At 35.8% G+C, this 24426-nt stretch overlaps 1 protein-coding gene and 1 long non-coding RNA gene across 2 annotated transcripts; both read right to left on the reverse strand.

Moving 5' to 3' along the window:
- Positions 1 to 292: 292 nt before the first annotated feature.
- On the reverse strand, positions 293 to 3857 carry LOC18446623 (WAT1-related protein At4g08300). The gene is made up of 7 exons (XM_020675086.2): positions 3525 to 3857; positions 3323 to 3385; positions 3119 to 3235; positions 2742 to 2997; positions 2184 to 2339; positions 1099 to 1250; positions 293 to 857 (listed from the first exon to the last, which is right to left on the reverse strand). The coding sequence occupies exons 1-7, from the start codon at positions 3695 to 3697 to the stop codon at positions 629 to 631; spliced, it is 1146 nt and encodes a 381-aa protein (XP_020530745.2). The 5' UTR covers positions 3698 to 3857; the 3' UTR covers positions 293 to 628.
- Positions 3858 to 10395: 6538 nt separating this feature from the next.
- LOC148780173 (uncharacterized) lies at positions 10396 to 23884 on the reverse strand. The gene is made up of 2 exons (XR_016043333.1): positions 23790 to 23884; positions 10396 to 10786 (listed from the first exon to the last, which is right to left on the reverse strand). It is a non-coding gene; the product is annotated as an uncharacterized LOC148780173 (long non-coding RNA).
- Between the last annotated feature and the right edge of the window lie 542 nt (positions 23885 to 24426).

Genomic DNA, 24426 nt, shown 5'->3' on the forward strand with positions numbered 1-24426 from the left:
ACTTTTGTGGTTTTTTTTCTTCTCTTTGTTCATATAATATGCGGCGGAGGTCTCGGTTCCCATCTTTGTTCTTTCTTCTTACAATTTATTTATAAGTTTTTGTTTCTCTTTAAAAAATGTAGCTTTATTTGCTAGTCGATGGTTACTTCAGTTGCGTCAATAACTTCGTATCCATTGTGGAGAACCATCTTATAAAGTCACGAATGTTGTAAGCCAAATAGGGAACTAAGCAAATTTCGTTCAACAATATCAACACAATTTGGACTCAAATACCTTAATAAATGAAGGGAAATTGAATAAAATACTCATGAGAGATGTATTATTGAGTATTTTACACTTAGTACTACTCCAATTCATAATCATATGCCTTTTTATACGGCATTTCAAAATGTTAAATAATTCATCTTAAATGGGTATTTCGATGATTATCCCATAATGTTAAATAATTCATCTTAGGTGGGTATTTTGATGATTTTCCAATAAATGAATGAACAAGTAATAAAGGCTCAAATGTGTTGCTCATCATGGCCTTGTGCTCTTCAGGTGTCGAACCACCCTATGATGCAAACTGCTTTTTTTTTTTTTGAGATTTTTTATTCTCTCCTGTATAATCTCAGTTCTTCTATTGTTACACTTGCAGAGTGGTGGGTCCTGCAATCCCAATGTTGCATTTGTTTCCAATTTTATCCACTTCCTTCATCTCAACTACATTCATTTCCCCCTCAGTTTCTTCAACATTTTGAGAACATTCATCTCGAATTTGAATTGGCAAGATCTTTTGCTTTCCATTGTCATTCTTGGCTCTACCCCAAAGCACAATGTAAAGCCCGCAAAATACCACAACCATGCCGACCACACTGCAAAACCAAAACCCATACTACGTTTAAAATCATGAACTCCACAGAGACCGTTAATGTGCAGATGCAACAGTTTGCTTCTTGAGGCACACTAGCAAGAATTTTCTGTTGATCTTTCAAGAAGTAATGCTAACCAAAAATTGAGAAGTAAATGGCCATGGATTGTAGTTAATTTGATGTCTACCAAATATTTAGTTCAAGGCATCCAGGAAAAGGACTTGCAGGAAAGCAATATACTCACCTTCCAATGTGAAGATCCACACGAAGAGTTATGGGTTCAAGAATAGCCACTATTACTGTGCTCAAAGGAGCGAAAGCCGCTGTATAAACAGGGCCTTTTTCTTTGAGGGACCAACTTAGTAAAAAGAATGATAAGCCTGTGCCCAAAATACCCTGCATTGCACCAAGAACATTAACTCGTCAAAACATGTGGATTAGTCCTAACAGTGATGGAATAGTGAAGATTGTCCTAAGAGTGATGCAATAGTGAAGAACTTGGAAACAATCATGGTGGATTTGACTTGTTTATCTTTTCTTGAAATCTAAATTACTAAAACATTTACAACAATAGGAATAATTATGTTTCGCAATTCCAAATCGCAAGAAGTAAAAGAAAATAAAGTAAATACTGTTTTATGGCAGATGTGCAACAAAAGTTTCGTAAATAATGGAATTTCTACCATCTATATTGTTGTGTGCTGCTATATAAGTAACCTTTCTGCTCTTTGGCCCTCGTTATCAGGGTCAGGAGGCTATTAGAACTATTTTTGACACATGGAAATGTTTCTTTGGGGTTACGTTAGAGTTTAAGATGCTATATAAGCTCTTTATATGTTTGATGCTGTAATTAACAAATCTCATGGCAATTCCAACTAGTACTTTTGAAGTTGCAATAGTGAAATCATGTTCTGTGTTCGCCTATAGATACAGTCACATTAGCGATGGACCACTTAAATCTTGTTTTTTCTCTACTTTATTTCGTTTGGTTCTATTTGCTTTATGGTGTTAGTGCTACTTGTAATTTCTGCTTTTCGCCATTATTATCATCCTTATCTACTAGGATATCTTGCAAAACGGATATTGCCGATTCGAATTTAGTGAAAAGTAGTTTTTGAGCTTAAAATATAAAAACAACGAGGATAAAGTGAACTTTTACATATTTAGAGATGTTATGCTGCTTGCATCTAGATGCTTGAATCTGTTTCACTTAGAGATGTTATGCTGCTTGCATCTAGATGCGATATTAAATTAATTGAATCTGTTTCATGTAAGGATACAAGAAATCGACATGAGTTTGTTTAATAAGGTCATATGAAGTAATCTTACACTATAAGCACAAGTGAATAACTCGAAGTTCGAATTCACTCTCCACGCAATGGACTTGTTCATGATAAGAGCCAGTATGGCAGACTGAAGGGTACCCATCCCTAACATCATCGCCGTGAGGGATGCTTGAGCCGGATAATCCTTAAAAGCCCAGGACTGAAATGTCACAAGGAAGAGACGAGGTTAATAAAAAAAAACTTAAATCATGCAAGTATATATATATATATATATATATATATATAGATAAATTTTATCATAGACACAAAAAAGAAATCAACATTAAACAAATAAACAAAAGGAAAAATATCTAAAAGCATGGTTAGATCCCTAAAATGCCATTGCGTCTTCAAGGTTTTTAAGTATGAATAAAGGCAATTTGGGCAATATTTGAAGATAACTTTTGTGGAGGTTTCTGAGTAAAATAAAAATTTAAAAGTAATGCTCTCATATTTATAGATTTCTTTTGAACTTCGTAATGATTTTATAAAGGATTTCTACACCTTAAATGATATTTTCCCAGGAAAACCAAAAAGTCAATGACTAGAAAGTTGGGATTACCTGATAAAGCAACCATGCACCATATGAAATGACAGCCAAAATTATTAAAATTGGACCCAAGGTCCAATTGTCTTTTGGAGTAATGCCTGGAGTGGTATCCAAGAGACGGGAAAGAGGTGTGGGTTTCTTGAGAAAATCAAGGAACCCCAGTGTAGGACCTTTCATCAATGTCATGATCGTGGCACCTCCAACACAAGTTATGGTACCCACAATCTTTGCTTGTCCCCTTGTATTCCTTGCATTCACTTTCTCCATTCTAAAAGATGAATAGTTTACAATGTTTTAGGTGAAAGGGTAACAAAGTGCCAGTTATTGGCATGTTAAAGGGAGAAAAAGCAAAACATTAGTGACTAAATTAAAGTGAGGGTCCCTAGTACCTTATGATAATGGCCAATACAAAAGTAATAGCCGGTAGGAGATTCAATATTGCGACTGCAAAAGTCGATGAAGTGTACGAAAGCCCATAAAAGTATGATATTTGGAGAAGAGGAACCCTGCAATGGAAGTATAATGATATATGAATGCTTGTGATTGTCAGAAATGAATGTGAGGAACACAATTAGAGTTTTGAAGGTGCTCACCCCAGTAGTCCAATTACGAAGATGTGAGCCACTGTTTTCAGGCACAGGGGAGGTCTGGTCTTCCTGCATAATTCCAAGGATAATATTGAGAGAGAGAGAGAGAGAACTATGGAATACGCTGAGATAATTTCTAAGAATGAGATAGTCAGAAAACAAATGTAACTGCTACATTCACAGAGAGTTTGAGAGAAAGAGAAAGTACCTTTCTAGGAAGTAAGCAAAAGGCGCAATCGAGAGGGTGGCAATTAACTGCCTATAGGTAACAAAGATGGTAGGGCTCATCCCTCGCCGGAATGCTACTTTGATGAGGATAACCATCACAGCAAAACAGCTCTGAAACAAGATTAGCGCAAGAGCTGGTCTATACTTCCTCATTTTCCTTTCTTCTAAAATTTCCAAGTAAGAGTAAATTAAACAAGAGTAGTTGAAAAAGGTGAAGAAGAAGAAACACAGAGAAATTTGTTATGAAAGAGTGAAGCTCCGATGCTCATTTATAAGCCATGCAACCTTCCTCATAGACAATGACGTTTTCTCCGCGGTAGGTGGATTCAACTGGCCAGCAAAGGTGTGCGCGATGGCCTCGATCCACACACATGAAACTCACAAGCTCAACTATGTCTGGGCCCCGCCATGCCTCAATACACATGAAAGGTAGGCCCAGAAGTCTGGCCGCCGAAAAAATAAATTTCAAGCCCGACCTGGGTCCGGTCAGCAATCTTGTCTACTAGGTCCGTAACAAAAAATCGGGTCAAGACAAACCTGGTATTTTATGTATGCAAAACCTGATCTAGACCACGAAAGGAAAGTTAAAGCCCCGCCCATACTCAGAAAAGATTTGATCTAGACCAGCAAAAAAGCTTTGATACAGGATTAGGGCAAGAGCTGGCCTGTACTTCCTCATTTTTTTTTTCCACGAAAGAGCAAATTAAACAAGAGTAGTAGAAATAGAAGAAGAAGAGGAGGAATTATAGAGAAATTTGTTGACAAGTGAAGCTTCCATGTAAGGCATGCGACCACCCTCATAAGCACTGACGTTCTCTCGCTTGCTTAGGCACCTTCATAGGAATGACCTCTTCTCGACTCGGGGGAGGGGACCACCTTACACTATGTCTCCTCTCTTCCCTCCGTCCCATAATTATTCACTGACCCTCTTATCTGATTTCTTTCTTTCTTTCTTTTTTTTCCGTTAAAGTACAAGGAGCCTGAGGCCACCCTATGATTATGAGTTTTTTTTTCTTTGCCCTTTTTCTTACCATCTTTTACCTATATTATTGACAACCAGGTCAAAAAACCCCTAACAAATTTTAAGGCATATGATTTGTCATTTAATAGCTAAAGATGACTACGAGTTCTTATCGTATATGATCCTTAATATCCTAAACGAATAGGTTTAAAGTAAAGTGGTTTATCTCCAACAATTTACAGGTACGGGAAAGAGAAGGATCTAGACCCGGACCCAAATAGCATTCCAGATCTGACCCATCGGGTCTAAAAATTGAACCCATGCATGAATCTGAAGTTGGGTCTACCCATCGGGTCCCGACAATGGACGGGTCCATTGCCCCCCTAATGCTACAAGAACAATTGCAGTCGGCAAGAGCCATGTATTGATGGCGATTTCGTGAGGCACACCGCAATATTGTTCAGCAACTCAGCGTGAGCGCACTACGTGTATTTCGCCATGGATTGAAAAAGCGAAAAAGTTAGTCAATTTGAGACCTTAGAAAGCAACAAAGCCACGTTTCTTTTTATAAAGCAATTTACACCATACAAGTAATTTTCGCATGAAAAAATAATTCCATTATGAATTGGAAATTGTATGTTCGAGGGAATTAGTAGGGACCAAACTAGTTTTAAAAGTGAATTAGTACTGGCTTGGTCTTCCCCCTTCACATTTTTTTCTTAGATTATCTAATTGTTTTTTAGGCCTCTAAGAGTCATCCCTCGTACCCTATTTATTATTATTATTTTTTATATATATTTTTTAGATCACCAATTCAAATTGATCACGATAATATGCCAAAATGTGAGGTTAAATGAGCCCCTCTACATAGTCTTTCCTGGGAATTTGGCTTAATGCCCCCTCTATATTGTATTGATAGTGGGCTTTCTTGGGGAGTACCATATACTATGCACACTATTGGATCCCTTTGAGTGCTTCTTTGTCGGAATTTGGAGCACTCACCCTTACCTTAGGATTTTGGGTGAATTTCCTATTATTTCACTTAGTTTTTTATTGGCATGCCCGACAGACAAAGTGGGGTAATTTCCTTTGTCTCCCTTTTTTCTGTTTTTTTTTCTATGTTTGGATGACTTTATAACAAAAGAGAAGAATTAAAAGTTAAAAAAAAGTGGCGGCTAGGTAGGGTTCACAGTACACATCAGGTTCCTTTCTTTCTACTCTCATTTCAGAGTAGGTCTTTGTGAGAGCTTTTTCCGAATCAACAGCATTTCGTTCTCCATTATCCACAGTGGTTCGTGCGATATTCACATGGGAGAGCATTCTTGGTGGGTCTCTGCATTATTGGGCTGATTTTATGTACGAAATGATAACTAGAGTGAACAATAATCCCCTCCCCATGAAAAAATGAATAGCTTTTTTGTTTTCTCCGTTGTCCACAGTGGTTCGTGCGATATTCGTATTGGAGAGCATTCTTGGTGGGTCTCTACATTATTGGTTGATTTTATGCACGAAATGACAACTGAAGTGAGCAATCCCCCCTGCCCCCCACAACCTGGCCTCACGGGGTGTACAAGCCCCACCATGTGGGCCCATAAGGCCCGCTCGTCGCGTCGTGTGTTAACAGGCCAGCACGGCCTGCAGGGTTTTGGGATTGAGGGTACGGGCCGGGCTTTTGATAGGCCTGGCGTACTTTCTATACCTAAATTTTTTCATATGTTTCTTAAAATAAAAATTTGCCTGCATTTGTAAAAGGCCTGGCTTTGCCTGGCCCGTTTTTTTGTTTCGAACCTTGTAGACAAGATTGCTGGCCGGAACCGGGCCGAACTTGAAATTTATTTTTTGGGGCACAGGATTATGGGCCTACCGCTCATGTGTATTCAGGCATGACGGTCCCAGCCCTTGTTGAGCTTGTGTGTTTCATATACGTGGATCGAGGCCATCATGCACACTTTTACTTGCACGCGAGGTCCACCTAACACGGAATAGTGGCCTCAGGATCCATGTACACCTTTAGCGGAAAAAAAAGGAAGAAAGAAAGAAATCAGATAAGAGGGTAAGTGAATAATTATGGGACGGAGGGAAGAGAGGAGACATAGTCTAAGGTGGTCCCCTCCCCCGAATCAAGAAGAGGTCATTCCCTATGAAGGTGCTTATGCAAGCGAGAGAACGTCAGTGCTTATGAGGGTGGTTGCATGCTTTACATGGAAGCTTCACTTGTCAACAAATTTCTCTATAATTCCTCCACTTCTTCTTCTATTTCTACTACTCTTGTTTAATTTGCTCTTTCGTGTAAAAGAAAAATGAGGAAGTACAGGCCAGCTGTTGCCCTAATCCTGGCTTACCTAAAGCCCGGCCCATACTCACACAAGCAGAGGAACTTTTTTTTATTTTACTGAAATGAAACTAGAAAAGGGACCTCATCTAGACCACGAACGCACCCACGCCGCCACCTTTTTCATTTTTATTTTCTCTTTTGTTATAAGCTCATCCAAACAAAGAAAAAAAATCATAAAAAAGGAAAGTTAAAAGGAAGTGAGCCCACTTTGACTGTTGCAAGTGTCAATAAAAAAACCAAGAAATATAATAGGAAATTCACCCAAATTCCTAAGGTAAAGGTAAGTGCTCCAAATTCCGGCAAAGAAGCATTTAAATGGGTGCATGGTATGTGGTACTCCAAAAGCAAGCCCACCATCATTACAATATAGAGGGGGGATTAACCCAAATTCCCATGAAGGGTTAGCTATATAGAGAGGGAATTAAACCAAATTCCCATGAAAGGCTATGTAGTGGGCTTCATTTAACCCCACATGTTGGCAAACTATCGTGATTAGTTTTGATTGCTGATCTAAAAAATATAAAAATAAAATAAATTAAAAGAAAAATAAACTAAAATAAAAAACAAACTAAAAAAATAAACTAAAAGAAATAGGGAAAATATTAAAAAAATAAAAAATTGGGGAGGGGGTGATTTTTTGTGGCCTTAATTCTTTTTAGATATACTAAAAGAAAAAGGAAAAAAAGAAAATTAGATAAATTAAAAGAAAAAGAAAAATTTTAGTTCTAGATAAACTAAAATCTAGAAGTAATATATGAACTAAATTCCCAATCCGATAAGCCATTTCCTGTTGTCATGTGAATTACTTTCTCATGTGAAAGTTATTTTTATGGTATAAATTACTTGATAAAGAGAAACATGGTTTTGTTGCTTTTCTAGGTATGACGGGCATCATTTGGTGATATTTTTCTCATAAATTACGGGAATCACTCTTTTCCCCACAAGATTTTCCATTTTTGTTTTGGTTATTGTTCTCCTATCCTATAATAACAATAGACAAAAAGCTTCCTCTTTAATAGGCCACGTACTATTACACGTGAGTTCGTTTATGCGCATGAAAATGTTTCTATTTTGTTGGGCCATATATGATGTGAGCAAAAGAGTAATAGCACACCCTTGGAAGGGGTGTTATGACATGATTATGGTTTCATGTCAAGGCCCAACAGAGATGGGTTTGAGGCGGAGGTGAAGGGACGCTGAGAGTGGTGGATTCTTGAGAGAGAGAGAACCATTTCTTTTCATCTGAGAGCGTTCCGTGTGTACTCTGATGGTTCTTCAGTTCGGTAGTACGGAACAACGTGACCATCTTACCAATTGCCTCTCTCCGTAAAGTCTAAGCACTACCTTGACTTGTTTTTATTTGAAATGATTGTTTTGATTATGCGTATTTTTATTGCATGATCTTGATGGTTTCGAACTTTCAATAATAAACTTTAGTACCATGCAAAAAGTAAGTCATGGATCCGCATTTCACCTTAAAAAAAGAGAGAAAAAAAAAGGAAAAGAAAAACAATTCTAATAAGCAATGCCTTAATAATGGATCCTTCGATATGGAATGTTTAAAAACTTCACGTTATAACAATCCTTCAAACAAAGAGGTCCTACTGGACAACTTAGTCCCCCATTAACCCAATATATGACCAAACAAAATAAAAACACTTTGGGTGCTTCAACGAATTCACACGTGATAGTACGTAGCCTATTAAAGAGGCTCTCTTGTCCAACGATGTTATTGCCAGACAAGAGGGCTACTTAAGTAAAAAAAAACAACGGGGAACAAAGTGGTGCTTTTCGTAATTTATGGAAAAAATATCGTCAAATGGTAATGAAGTCCCCCAAACTATGTTCGTACGTAAATCACTCAAGTGATAATAACTTTTTCGATTTTCTATGCATGGCCAAATACTCATAGTGTGCCGAAGCTCAGTGGCCGAACATCACTGCATTGCGTGCCACGAAATCGCTTCCAATACATTGATCTTACCAACTGCAAATGTTTTTTTTCCTTTGATAGAAATTCAGAACTTTATTAATCAACGATTAAAAGAAATTACAAACTCTAAGACGATAATCTCAATTAAAAAAGTTCCTCCTTTGGCAAGGAAGTCTGCGACAACATTGGCCTCACAGAAGACATGCACGAAGGAGAAAACGAAAGGTCTAGATATATCCCAAATTTGTAACAAGATGGACCCAAGTTCCCAATGTGGTTTCTACTCCTTTTTACACCACTTTATGACATTCAAAAAAGCACTTTTCACCACACGATAAGACCCTAAATTCCTTGCCACAAAGAATTTTAAACCATATAAGAGAGCCAATAATTCTGCATCATTTGCAGTTTTGTCTCCCAGTGGGTCAGCACAAGAAAAGACAACAGATCCATTCCAATCCCTCACCACTCCTTCAAAGCCAGTAGGACCCGGATTTCCTAAAGAGCTCACATCAAAATTAAGTTTAAAAACCCCAACCAAAGGGGGTATCCATCTCCCGTGAGGCCTACACTTAAAGATCTTAAAAGGAAAAGATTTGTAAAATTTCTCCTAACATCCACTTCAAGAATATATTTCTCCTCTATTGTGATTGAACATGAAAGTCAATGGAATGTAAAATTTTCTCCCAAATACTTTCCATAGGTAAACAAATACCCTCAAACACTCTTCTATTTCTTCCCTTCCAAACTTCCCAAAGAATCAGCCCTCTCGCAATTTTCCAAATCACCATACCAGTTTGTGGAAGCCAATAAACTCCAAAATTTGAAATAATCCCTTTAATTGCCACAGGCATAACTATAGCACACCCAAGCTTGTCAAAGAACAAATGCCGAATTTTAAGCGTAAACGAACAATGTAAAAATAGATGAGCACCTGATTCAGTTTCATTTTTGCATAATAAGCAAATATTTGGCAAGATCTTTCCTCTTTTGATACGGTTATAAACAGTGAGAATCTTATCTTGCACTGCCAACCACAAGAATGCTCGAATCTTAAGCAGCAAGGGCCACTTCCATACAGCTGCAGTTTTTGACATAGACCACCTCTAGTGATCATGGAAAAGCGGATTATACATTAACTTCACCGAAAATAATCCATTTGAATCAAGCTCCCAAACAACTTCATCACGTGCATTTTGCGAAATATACACCTCTTGCAGAAGTGCTAACAAACAAACATATTCCTGAAAAATTTGGTGCAAAATTCTATTATAGGGGAGGACTAAATTCCAAACAACCAGATTGCCTCTGATTTCAGAAATATCAGAGATAAGGGCATTGGGATTATCTATGCGCTGAAAATTCAAAGGGAAGACATATTTCAAAGGGGAATCACCTAACCATTTATGGTGCCAAAAGGAAATATTACAGCCATCCCCAAGATTCTACCTAATATCCCTATGGATCAATGGTTTACAAGAGTTAATGGATCTCCAGTAGTAAGACATCCCTCTTGTATCATTTCTCAGCCCAACCAACATTTTAAATCTATCTTCTTCACATTTAGAAGAAATAACTTGATACCACAACTGGTCTTTGAAGTTTAAGCTTCTCCACCACTATTTACAAAATAAGGTTTGATTAACCAATCTAGTTTTTCTATTACCCAAACCACTTTCATTTTTAAGAGTACACACTCTGTCCCATCGTAGAAGATGGTATTTTTTGGAGTTATCAAAAGACCCCCAAAGGAAGTTTCGTATTAAGGATTCAATTTTCTTGGCAACCCGAGAGGAAATATGTAGTAAAGCTGATATATTGGCAAGTTTGACAGGCAAGCTTTAACTAAGGTAATCCTACCACCAAAAAGAGATATTTATACTTCCATAAATCAAGCTTAATTTGTATCCTCTGAATGACTTTGTCGCAAATGGCCATAGGTAGGCGACCATCTGAAATTGGCATCTCCAAATACAAACTAGGGAAAACTTCCACCTTACATCCCAGCACCCCCTACAATGTCACAGACCATAGAGTCATCACAATTAGCTTCACAAAACATGAGTGTATTATCAGCGTATTGTAAGTGCGATATACACATAGCATTATTAAGCATAAGAAATCATCTAAAATGCCATTTTGCTTTAACATTTCGAACAAAATGACAAAAGCACTCAGCGTAAATGGTATACAGGAAAGGGGACAAATGATCACCTTGACGAAGCCCACACGAGGCTCCAAAGAAACCTGTATGACAACCTTTGAAAAGAATAGAAAAATATGCAGAGGATAAATACCCATACATCCAACTTCTTCATTTTTCCGCAAGGCCCATATTCTTCATAATTTCTAAAAGAATATTCCATTCAACGCTATCATAAGTTTTTTCCATATCCAATTTGATTACGACCCTTGCACAACCACTTAGAGCTCTCGAATGAATACACTCCTGTGCAACCAAAATACTATCGATAATCATCATATCCTTGATGAAACTAGGGCATAGTAATAATCTCCGATAATACCATTTTAAGTCTTTCAGCCAAAACCTTAGCGATAATTTTATAAAGGCCCGAGAGAAGGTTAAAGGGCCTCATATCACTAAGGCTTCCGATAACAGACTTTTTGAGAATAAGGGAGATAAAAGTGGAGTTAACACCTTTAAAGAGTTCACTACTATGCATAAAACCACGCACCATTTTCAGTAACTTCAAAGAGACCAAACTCTAGAATTTGTGAAAAAATAATAGTGGAAAACTGTCAGGTCTAGGAGCCTTATCCCCGAGAAGCCCAAACACTGTTTTTTTCAATTCTTCTAAAAAAATATCCCTGTCAAGCAATAATATCGAATAAGCCGAAAGAAATCTAAAGCCCACTCTAGATAACCGAGGTGTGACCTTTACCTCAGTGGTGAAAGCTTTTTTGAAATGACTGATAACCGCATTAGACATTCCATCCACCTCATCAGGATCAACACCATGAATCAAAAGCCCAGAAACATCATTCTGATGTCTTCGACCATTAGTAATGACATGAAAGAATTTAGTATTTAAATCCCCATCCGTTAGCCATTTGACCCTAGATCTTTGCTTCCAATACACCTCTGCCACCCTGCGGAGTTCATGAAGCTCATTAATTTTAGAGTTCCTTACTAAAACCAACTCCTCAGATAGAACTCCAGAATTTTGAACCATAGAGTCCACCTTGGTTAAAGCGCTAAGCACCTCCTCGATTTTCTTTTTCACATTAAATGCTCTATCATTCTTCTAAGCAAGAAGCTTATGTTTCACACTTAGGAGCTTTTTGTGAAAATGAAAGTCCATTGAACCAATAGAAATAGAATTTTCCCAGACACTTTTGATAAGATCAAGCACCTCCTTCTCTGCTAACCAACTAGCTTCAATCCTGAAAGGCTTAGGTCCTGAAGAAAAAACTTTAGAGCATAGTAGAATTGGAGTGTGATCAGAGGAGAGCTTGGGTAAAGCCTTGACCGAGGCAAGGGGGAAGAAATCAGACACTCCCCAAACACCAGAAATCTATCCAACTTAGATATCGATAAATTTAAGGAGCTACCATTTGACCAGGTAAAAATTGTGCCAGAAATTGGCAAGTCTATCAAAGCATGGGTCTCAATAAATCTATTAAATAGACACATTGTTGTCGTAATCGGTCCACCATAATTACTTTCATCAGGCCACCTGATAAAATTAAAGTCTGGATGACCGAAACTATTAATAAAATCAGACATCTCATTAATAAAAATTTGCTTTTGAGGCAAAACTTGAGGACCATAAGCATTCAACAACCCCCAACGAAAATCAACGTCAGGCCCAGCAAAACCAACCATCAAAAAATTATCTTTTTTAAGAGAGCAAAAAGACTTCAGAATAGTAGGATCCCAGAAAATCCTCAAGCCCTCAGAAACCCCAATAAAGTCAATACCCAAAACATCCACAGACCCAGGACCCCAAATTTCCCTAGCACTCACAATGGTGGGGCTAGGATGTTTAGTTTCCTGCAAGATGAGTACAACAGGCTTAAAATGAGAAACCAAAAATAAAACGTCTTTCTTGCGAATGAGGTCACCCAAACCTCGAACATTCCAAGAAATAATATTCATGAGAAAGGGTTAGTAGAGGAAGAACCTGGGCCATCCTAGCTCAAGCTAAAGAAGAACACATCAGGGTCCATAGCATCCTTCATAGCATCGTCCAAGTTCTCATCTTCATCTAAAGATAGTCCCCCAACTGACCTCAATCATCTATTCATCAGCGATGACAATGCCTCTCGTAGCCTGGTTTACTCGCACAAATCCTCGAGCCTGCAGACCCTTCGTCGGAGATTTTCCTTTGGCTTTCAATTACCACCTCTAGTGGGCGTTCTAACCACGACCACATCCTTCTTGTTCCAAGCATCAAATTTCTTGCCTTCTTCTTTGCAATTATCTCCCTAAAGACCTCTCCAATTGGAATATTAAAATTCATTCCACAGTCAGAGACGATGGAAGAAATCACCTTTTTCTCAAAAGTACTCTGGGATTTCAACACAGCGTCAGCCCCTGCCTTTGAAGCCTTAGATGAAAGGGTTTCAACAATAGGACTTGTAACGTAAAAGTTTAGAAGCAATGGCCTATCATCATGCCAAACGACATTGAGGGGGCTGCGAGCATCCACTTCCACCAAAGCAAGCTTAGGGAATTGGACCTCAGGCTCAACAGGCCCATCAACATTAACAGTTTCAACCTCTTGTTCCAATACCTCAGGAAGAAACTCCCACTCCTCTAAGTCCACCTATACATCCCCTTCCTCAAGCACCACTAGAGCTAAGGGATCAACAATAAGAGGGTCAAAACCAGGCTTGGGTGAAGAATGAAGTTTCCTAGCAGCACGACAATGAGACAGGGGATACATATTAGCCACCGATAGCAACACCAGGTTCAGAGCTAATGCAAAACAATGTTTATGGCCTACCACAATAAGAGCAGCAACAAACCACAGAAATCCACTGAAAATTTTGGTCTTTCTCTGCAGCAGTGGGCTTTACGTCGTTAACCTAGAAGAGATAAGGGGAAGAAAGGAAGGCCATACCCCAAATTGGGGCCGCTGGAGATAAAGGCAGGGAAATCTGCACATCAACCACTACCTTCCCCGAGGTTGGTGCCTCAATATCGAGATATGCCGCCATGTATATTTCCCTTCAAAACGTTAAGTGGCGTGGCCACCCAGACTACATTACCGTATGTACTCTCACATTTATCAATAGCCGTTGGGACCACAAACGGTAGGCATTCCGTGAAACGGCCACCGGTATCTAGCGGTTTTTCATATTTTGAAATCATTTCATTGTTTTCCCAAAATTACGACGCTTATTCCTCATCGAAAAATTTCTGGAATGGTTCGATGGAATACCTTGATCCTGAATCATCTTCATTTATGGTTTGGAGAGGAACCTTTTGCCACCCCCGTAAGTCCCTGAGATGATCCCCACCGGTCTTAATCACCGGTGGTTGAGGGCAAACATTTTTCTCATCTAATGAGATCTTTATAGAAAAAGATTCCTAGCCCACCAAAAGTGTAAGCCTATTGGGAACAAAGGCTACCTTCCATTTCCAAATACGGACCCTCATAAAACTCAAGTCAACTCCTTGAAGGGAAGCCTTATCACCGTCACAAAACTCACCACAAGAATTAGTCACCATTCAACATGTATCCATCGACCAAGCATGGGGTGGAATACCTGACAATCTGATCCACAAGCTCTCCTTTGGAATGTAAGAAAGATGGGAAGAAGGTTTCCAGAGATCTAGAGATAAGAGCTTGCCCTGAATTCTGACAAACCAATTTTCTAAAACCCTACTAGCATCCTTTTTACTACGCCGAAGGAAGACAATCTTATTATCCCCCATTACTTTAACCTTCGGAGCATAAGTCAAACCCCAACACCTTTTGGCCCAATCATTCAAACCAAAGATGTCATTCGAGAGTGGGGAGAAGGATCCCACAACAGGAAAATGTGCATCCAAAAGCAATCTTCCTGACGGATCAATCCGAACTGATACAATCTCCTTACAATCTCCATCACCGGAATCTCCACACAAAACCATCCTCTCCTCTCTCTACAATTTTCTTCGTCACCCAAAACTCATCTCAGCTTGCTTCCCTACAACCTCCCCATCTACCTTTGTCGTGATGCATGTCTTTAAAGACTGCAAATCAAAACTTGTATTATGGCATGTTGGTACTCAATCTACATATGTTTCCTCCCTCTCTCTCTCTCTCTCCAAAGTTCTTTCATCTTCCTTTGCTCTTATCTCACACTTGACACTTGCAAATTCATCATTTAGAAATGGGGGTGGAAACAGGTCGGGTCAAGCCAAGACCCACATCCATACCAATACCCAAACAAATATTATGAGACCCAGGTCTAGACCTGGACTCGAATCTAAAAATATAAAGTGGGACCTGAACAAGACCCAAAAATAAAAATATGCAGTTAAATATATTTCATAAATTTGTTTAATATATACATGCATTATTTAAATATTATAACTAAGAAGATATAGTTGTATTGATTTAAATATTATTTAAATATCATATGTTAAATATTATTTAAATATCAACATTATTTGGGTTAGGTCCGGGTCTACATGGACCAAGACCCAAACTTGACTAGTGTTCAGATCCAAGATTTGGACCCAAAACCGCTCCGCTAGGACCATCGCTCTGCAAATGTCTAATAAAATTGATGGTGAAATATATGATCAAATAATTGCCAAATATTTTCGATCAAGAACATCCAATTTCCAATCTTCCATTCCAACAGACATGGCCTCCTTACCTCGAAGTGGCCGATCAAATTATTTTCCAGCAAGATAATCTTCTATCGTCATTTTCCATATTGGCCAATTACTTTGATTTAATTTTTCAAATTCCATTGCCCTTTCCATTTTCAAGAAAAGTTTAGCAAATAACCACAATAGCAAAAAGCCATTTCTTCATAGGCACAATGAAGAACAAACCCTAGTCTCTGCTACCAATTGTTGGGATCGATTGTTGAAAAAGCAGCAAGGGTTTATAACAATCACAACTATTGTCCATTCATATTAATATAGATTACAGAGTTAGCTTTTTTGAAGATGTCAATGGGTGGTGTAGCAGGATTGAAAACCGCAATACAATAATTAGGTATGGGCGTGCTACCACTACGACCCGGCCCCTTTCCTAAATATCCGGTCATCTTAAGGATATGATATCACCAAAGCACAATGAATTCTTTTAGGTAAGGGATGTTAAGCATGATTAACAAGTATTGTTTCCAATGAATGTGGAAATTGAGCATAAGCCTATCCACACAAGACACCTATCTCGCTTCTATTCTAAAAGTTCATCATGAGCTATAACACTAATGAGGTAACTAGCTGCTGTTGGAACTCGTTCAAACTAAACTCAACATAATCTCATCATACAAAGTTGAAATTTTGAAGACTAATAGAGGATGGGTTAAAGAATATAAAGGTCAAATCTCTTTCAAATTGGTGATCATCGTAGGGATCTCGAGAACCCCTTAGCTTGTGGAATCGGGAATCTCAAATGCAGAGATCTCATCCAAGATCGTGTACTCAATTGGTGCAATGCGAAGTAGTTGAATACAACTATAAATCGAATGTAAGAAATAAATTAAACATTATATTCTCGTTAAAGAGAACATCCTGACTTCTGATAGTCTTCTTGGCAATAGGATCCGAAATCCTATAACCTCTATCATCACCACCATACCCAAGAAAAACACATCTTTTTAACTTGGCATCCAGCTTGACTCCTCTCTCACTGGGCACTTGAACATAAGCTTCACACCCAAATGTTCTCAAGTGTTCCTAAGACAAACTTTTAGCTCTCCATAGAATTTCAGGTATTTCACTATTCAAGAGTGCACTGGGAGACTTATTGATCAAATATGCAGTCGTACTAGCATCTTTAACCCTAAATTGCTTATCAATACCATATTGTGAAAACATGCGTCTTACATTTTGAGTGATGGTCATGTGCATCCTCTTAATAACATCATTTTGTTGTGGTGTCCTAGAAACAGTCCTTACTCTATGAATGTCATTCTTTTTACAAAACATATCAAAAGCATTCGAGTAATATTCACAATCATTATCAGTTTGCAAGCATTTTATAAATCTCTCTGTTTCTTTTTCAACATTGGCTTTAAAAATATTGAAAACTTCAAAAACTTTATATTTAGATGTCAATGGATACGACCAATAATATCTAGAATAATCATAAAAAAAAATGACAAAATAAGAAGCTCCACCAAGAGATTTAATATTAAAAAGGCCGCAAACATCAAAATATATCAATTCTAATGCTTTATTGTTTCTATGTGATTCATTTCATTTAAAACTAATTCTACGATGCTTACCAATGGCACAATGGACACAAAAATCAAGAAATGAATGCGTAGAAATATGAATAAAATTTTGAGTTTGCAATACCTTCATACCATTCTCACTGAGATGACCCAAATGGCTATGCCAAATCTGTATATCCTGATGATTACTAGCTACAACAATGATCTTCTCTGTAGCATCATTCTTTTGAACTGTGCCATGAAGAGTATAGAGAGTCTCATCTTTTTTCCCTTTTAACATTGCCATACAACTTCTTGAAATCTTCCATGACCATTTTCAAATGTCACTATGAAACCAGAGTCATCTAACTGCCCGACTAAAATGAGATTTTCTTTAACTCAGGAACATGCCTGACATTTCTCAATGTGTGATTCTTTCAATTTGATTGCTTGATAACAACATTTCCAATACCCAATATTTTGCAAGCTCGATGATCACCAAGATAAAGCAAGCCACCATCTATATCTGCGTATGATGAAAAATATGACCTTTCTGGGAAAACATGAAATGAAGAACCAGAGTCTAAAACCCAAGTATCTATAATAGACAATGTTGTGCATGCAATACTAAAGTGATCCAATCTTCACCATTTGAAATTGTACTTGCTTTAGCATGGCTATCTTTGCCCTTGGCCTTTTGCTAATTCTTCAAAGTATAATAATATTTCCTTATGTGACCAGGTTTCTTGCAATAACAGCAAGTAACCTTTTTGCCTTATGACTTGGAAATTCCTTTGCTATGAGAATTACCCCTATTAAATCAATAGGGTTGGTCTCTATATTGTGTTCTTTCTCTATTTCTTGCTGCCAATGCTTGATTTGATTCAGCAAACATTTGTGTGGATATCTTTCTAGTCTCTTCATTTAACAATGAAACTACAACATCTTTTGAATTAAACTTGTTGTCCATTATACTAGTCACATTGGTAACTAAGGTATCCCAACTAATAGGCAAATAACTCAACAAAAGCAAACATAAAACTTTTTTATCCAAATTCACTTTCAAAGACCTCAATTGTGTAGAAATTGAATTAAATTCACTCATATGCGATCTAATTGTAGCACATTCTTTTATTTTCAAAAGAAATAAATTTTTCATCGCATGCATTTTATTTTCTCTAAAGGGTTGCTCAAAAGATTGCTCTAAAGATTACCAAAACTTTTCGTTATATATATATATATATATATATATATATATATATATTAAAGCTCTTTCTCTCTACCTTTTCCAAACCATATTTCATAAAACTCAATGATTTGGGTCGAATGGATATTGATTGTGACATCATAAACAGGTGGGTTTTGACATCACCAATTTTCGATTCAACACGTGGCACAATCTCACACCCGCGGTGAAACGATTACTTGTGGTTTCTCACACATTGCACTGCCTCAACAGTTTTACGCATGTACTTTATAAGCTACTACATTGTTATTTCTAGAGGAAAGTGCAATACCGATCATTCGATGTGGGATAGTTCCCACAAACATCATTAAAGGAAGATCGAATTTGTATATGTACAATTAATAGGAAACATTATATCACATTTGGCAAGGTGGTGTTGACGATTATCACGTCCAATTTATTCCTTGGGAGCTATGTATTGTATTTCTTTGTTGTAATTTCTTCTTTGATGTCCCAAGCGCTATAAATTATTTTTGTTGGAAATAATATGAAAAGCTATCTATTTCTTTTGTTGTAATTTCTTCCTTGATGTCCCAAATGCTATAAATTATTTGCTACTAACAATCTATTTTACTAAACTTATTCTAGAAACCTAAAATATTAAATTTTTGAAAAATTAAAGTGTTATTTCAAAAATCGGTACGTATTTTAATAATTTCTACATTGATAACCAAATCTTTTATTTTATTTATTAATTTTTACATTATAAATCATATAATGTAATAATGTTTTTACAGTTGACAATAATACATTTTAAATTAGATAATATTATAAAATATTTTTGATTTGTTATTATTTGTATAATAAAATAATTTTAAAATGTAAACCAAAATTTTTAATTTCAGTATATAATATTATAATTAGTTAGGTTGTAATAATTTTGGATGATAATTAGTTAGGTTCTAATAATTTGGGATTTTTTAGCAGATTAGGGTTTTCCACCAATTCAAGATTTTAGTGGCTATTTTTTCATCGCTTTAGGTTACTCTTTATTGTAGTCTATGTATAATTATATACGTTATCCATGATAATTTGATGATTTTTCTTTTATGTGATGTAAATTTAATGGTTAACATAAATTTATATAGGGAAAGAACCTATCAATATTCACAAATTGATGAAAAAAAAATTAAAGTTAATAATGTAATACCCTCATTTTTTATTGGATTTCTAAAAGAAAACATTTATAATAAATTTTAATAATTTTTTTTGTATTTTTTTTAAATCTCAATTCGACCAATTCTCGATCTGGATCACCGATTCACCGATCTAGATGAGTTTTTGGAATGCCCAATCCAGAACACCGATCCATTTTTTAAACCATAGATTGAGACTATATGCGCTGCAGCTTCATGTGAGCATGGTACCATCTCAACTAAAACTCGTCTGTCGTATCAATTTACTCTTTCCAATTTTGTTTCTTGTTTCCTTTTTGGGAATAAAACTTCTCTCTCCTCCCTTCTAATTCACATTGGATGATTGTGTTACTCGGCAATGTAATGGTAAAAACACCTGGTTTTGTCTTCTAATGAGATCACGGTATGGAGTCTGGACCAGTTTTTCCAGAAATACTTGTTTGTCTATTGTGATCACCCCAAGCCTTTTGAAAAATCGAACTTTTTTTAAAGCGCTTAAAGGAATCACCCAGGTCTTATTATGTGTGGAGTTGTTTTGAGGTTAAGGATCACAGAGGGGCACTCAGTTAAATTTTTGTGAATCCCATCCGCCTCGGCTTTCAAGGCTAGGTTTCCCTCACAACAGTTAATATTAGAGTTTGGGGGTTTTCGAAAAAATTTATTGGTTTCCCGAGCTTCCCCGGTCTATTATGTGCAATGGGGTGTAAAGGAGCACGCAAGTAAAAAAAAAGTGGCAAGCAAGCAAACACACAAGAAGCAAAGAAATAAGAGTACTTGGAACAAATCGTGCCGAGTGAGGTGCGCTTTGAGTGGGAGTCTTGACCGACCAAAAGCATAGTTCAAGTGTGGGGGTAAGCAACCCTTAAGAAGGTATAGGGTTAATAAAAGTGGAATCGGACACAACCCGTGCTTAGTTAAGTGCACCCTGAGTCGAGGGTGAATAGGTCAAGGCACGTTAGAGAGAGAATGCAGGTGACTCTCAAAAGTTTCCCCCTTTTTTTTTTTTTTTTTGATGAACAAAGAGAAGTGAAAAATGTTGAATTGCAAGCAAAGAATAGAAAGCGATTTTTTTTTTTTTACAAAGTATTTTTATTTTTTCTTTTATTTTTCTGAAAAAGAAGATGCCTTAAAGGTGATTTTTTTTATTTAAGTGAAGATTCTCTTTTTTCTTTATTTATTTGTTTTTTTTTTACAAAAATGAAATGGCTTAGTAAAAAAAACTTTTGTAGCAAAAGTGATTTTTTTTAAAAAAACCAAATAAGCTTTAAAACTTGTTGTTGTTGTTGTTTTCTTTTTTTTTTTTGCTGAAGCAAATTTACTTTTTTTCAAAAATGAGAAAGGCCTTAAAATATATTTTTTTAAAGCAAGATATCCTTTAAAAGATTTGTTTTTTTATAAAAACAAAGATTCCTAAAAAATTTGGTGATTTTTTTTTTCTTAGAAAAAGTGCTTTTTTATTTTAAAATTAAAATGGCTAAAGATATCTTTTTCTTTTTAGTGGATAAGAAAGATGGCTTCAAACACTCACTTTTGTTTTTTTTTTTTCAATGTGTGTGTCTGTGTTTGGAGAAAGAATGTCGTTAAAAATATAAAAACAACTTTTCACAACAGCTATCCTTTTTTTTTTTTTTTTAGCAAAAGTGATTCATACTTTCTTTTCTTTTCTTTTCTGTTTGAAGCAATGAGAGTTTTTCTTTTGTTTTTTTGGAGATGGCAAAGGCCTAAAAGAAAGTTATTTTCTTGAGTATTTTGTTGTTTTAACTAAGAAAAGAAAGAAACTAGAAGAAATAAAGGGCAATTTTTTTTTTTTTGGAAAGCAAAATTGCCGCAAAAGTGATTTTTTTTTTTTTAAATCAAGTACTAAATTACAAGAGAAGAAATTAATCACTTTTTTTAATGCAAAAACACCTTAGAATGAAATCTTTATTTTGAAGGAAAATAAACTTTTTTTTTTGAAAGAAAGAGACTTCTTAAAAAAAAAATTATCTAGAAAATTTTATTTTTTATTTTTTGAAAATGAAAAGGGCTCAATTCTTTTTGAAGGAGAAGAGGTATTATTTATTTAATTTAATTTAATTTAATTTTTTTAGAAGACGAGCGTTTTTTTTTTAAACAAATGGAAGGGCCTGTTTTTACGAAAGAAGAGAAAGAAATGACCAGAATCTTATCCCTTTAACCCTTTAGCAAGAATAAGAACAAGTTAATAGCAAGATAATAGCAAGATAATAACAAGTTAAAAAGATAATAACAAGTTAACAAAGGGTGATGGCTATGAGCTGAAGATCAACCAGCTTATTTTAGGAAGAGAAAGAAGATTGACAGAAGCTTATCCATCCGTTTAGCCCGATACACTTTAGCAAGATAATAACAAGCAAATAATTTTTTATAAAAAAAGGGGGTGATGGTGAGAAAGAATCTTATCCCTGAGAAAAAAATTACCAAAATCTTATTAAAAAGAAAATAAGAAAATGACTAGAATCTTATGCCTAAGAAAGAAAATTATCATAATCTTATCTTTTTAACAAGATAATAACAAGTTAACAAAATTTTTATGGAAAGAAATAAAATCTCATCCTTTAGCAAGATAATAACGAGTTAACAAAATTTTTATGGAAAGAAATAGAAAGACGTGATGGTCATGATTGAAGGGATAAACACAATAAAAAAGATGATATAATGGCTCAAAAAAGAAGGGATCAACAACACAAAGAAGATGATGATGCTAAAAAATGAAGTAAAAAAAGCTTGCAAATATAATAGCAAAGAAAAAGGGATCAACACAACAAAGAAGATGATGATAATGGCTCAAAAAGGAAGAAAAAAAAAAGCCTGTAAACATAATAGCAAAGGAAGTACAGCGATAGATGAATTGGATGGAAGGTGTTGTTTTAATGAATTTTTTTATTTATTTAGACTTAAAAAGATTCCCCTAAAAGATATTTGGGTTTTTTTTTTTTTGACAATTGTTTTTTTTTAATCCAAACAAGTTTCTCTAGCAAAATAATTTTTTTAAAAAAATTAAAAAGAAGGCTTGAAAAGAAATCCTTTTCTTTTTTTTTCTTTTGTTTTTTTTTTCTTTTTAAAGAAGAGACCTTTTTAAAAAAAATGATTTTATTTTTCATAAAATTTTCTTCTTGAAAAAGAGAAAGGATTTAAAAGTTCTTTTAAAAAAACCAAACAAGTGGACCTTTTATAAATAACAAAAAAAAAAAACTTTTTTTGCAAATAATTTTTATTTTATTTTCCCTCTCTCCCACGCCCTAAGACTCTCCCTCTTCACTATCTTTTCTCTCTATTGTCTCTCAATCTCCCATTTCAGTATTTCTTCTTCTTATTTTCTCTCAATTTCCTCTTTTCTATTTCTTCTCCGTATTTTTCTCAATCTCCTTTCCTATTTTTTTTCCCTATTTTCCTTCAATTTCACTTCGCTATTTCTCCTCTTTATCTCTCCAAAATAATGCTTTTCTAAAAGAGCTCACGCTACTGCTAATTCACCATTCGATTGTAATAACTTAAAAAGTAAACAAGATAAACCTATGACTCTATATCCTATAATTACCTATGTAATAGGTAAAATACTAAATAAGAGATATCCCCATATCCCCAACACGTTCTTTCCTAATCTTTTTGAAGCATTAGATAATCTTAAAAAAAACGTGCTCTTTTGTGAAAATACAATAGGATCCAAACTTTGTTAATGAGGATATCAAAGCCCAATTTTTTAATGTTAACACGAAACCAAAGATGTAAAATCGAAGGAGGTGGAGAAGAAAAGAAAATCGACAAGCACCAAATTATGGAAAAAAAAAGAAACTAGCGCAAGGTACAATTAAATAAAATGAAAAAAAAAATGGCCCTCAAAAGAAGATCTCGGCTTTTTTTTTTTGTGTACAATCTAGCTCAAAATGCCCCATGGTAGGCGCCAAACTGTTTACAATGCAAATCGAAGAGATCTTCATAACAAGATCCCTCAGATCTGAACACCACAAATTGATTGAAATATTCAAAGCAAAATCCCTCAGATCTGAGCACCACAAATTGATTGAGGTCTTCAGAGAAAGATCCCTCAGATCTTAACATCACAAATTGATTTTAAAAAAGTGATAGGGAGTGGAAAAATCAAATTATGATAAGATGCTATATCTATTAAAAAAACAAATAGATCCGCTCTCAGATCAGTGAGAGAGCCAGCATCGATCCAAATAGCACGAAATACTATGTAAAAAACAATAAAACTAATTTAACTCTAATAAAAGAAACATAAGAAAGAGTAAAAATATACCAGACCGGGCCAATTGGTCTGGGACTCCCGAGGCCTCGCCCGTATCAGGATTGAGTTTATGTTGTACGTCCTCTAGGTTGTCTCTGATTTCGTGGCCTATGGGTTAACAACGTCTCACCTTAAATAGGTTAGAAAATGTGTCTATATGAAGTTTGAAATCATACTAAAATAGATATATATCAATTTTAAGCAGATTTTCCAACCAAATTTCCGTTTTATGGGTGAAAGGGAGCCCAAATATGATCAAAATTAGCAAGTTGAGTGTTTGTGATATTGCCTATCAGTAAAAATATTGCCTACCAGTAAAAATAAGCTATTTTTCTATTTTTACTTGATTTATTAATAAAACAATGATTTTGCAATTGGATTACAAGGATTACGGACTATAATGGTCTATGGTTCGGGAGTTTACTGGGATAGTATGGTCTTAAGAGTTCAAGAGTATCATAGAATTTACTATTTTTAAAAATGGGGTGTCTACACACTTAAATGGGTATTCCACACAGCGTAATGCCAAGATTTCTGAGTTGGTTAAATTTAGGGGGGATGGAGTGGTATGGAATATTAATTTGGTTCAAAATGACAAATGAAACAACTATTTCTCGCTACTTTGCCTTCATGGAATTTCTCAATATGG

Source organism: Amborella trichopoda, chromosome 10 (assembly GCF_054954075.1).
Source record: "Amborella trichopoda isolate Santa Cruz 75 chromosome 10, AtrichopodaSantaCruz75HAP2 v2.0, whole genome shotgun sequence".
Classification (NCBI taxonomy): Eukaryota; Viridiplantae; Streptophyta; class Magnoliopsida; order Amborellales; family Amborellaceae; genus Amborella; species Amborella trichopoda.

Bases quoted from the DNA above. Each gene is read 5' to 3' on its own strand.
- LOC18446623 (XM_020675086.2), bottom strand. From the start codon at position 3,697: ATGAGGAAGTATAGACCAGCTCTTGCGCTAATCTTGTTTCAGAGCTGT. The intron at 3,386-3,524 runs GTACTTTCTCTT...GGAATTATGCAG, and splicing joins TTTGCTTACTTCCTAGAAAG to GAAGACCAGACCTCCCCTGT. The intron at 3,236-3,322 runs GTGAGCACCTTC...CTTCCATTGCAG, and splicing joins TTCGTAATTGGACTACTGGG to GGTTCCTCTTCTCCAAATAT.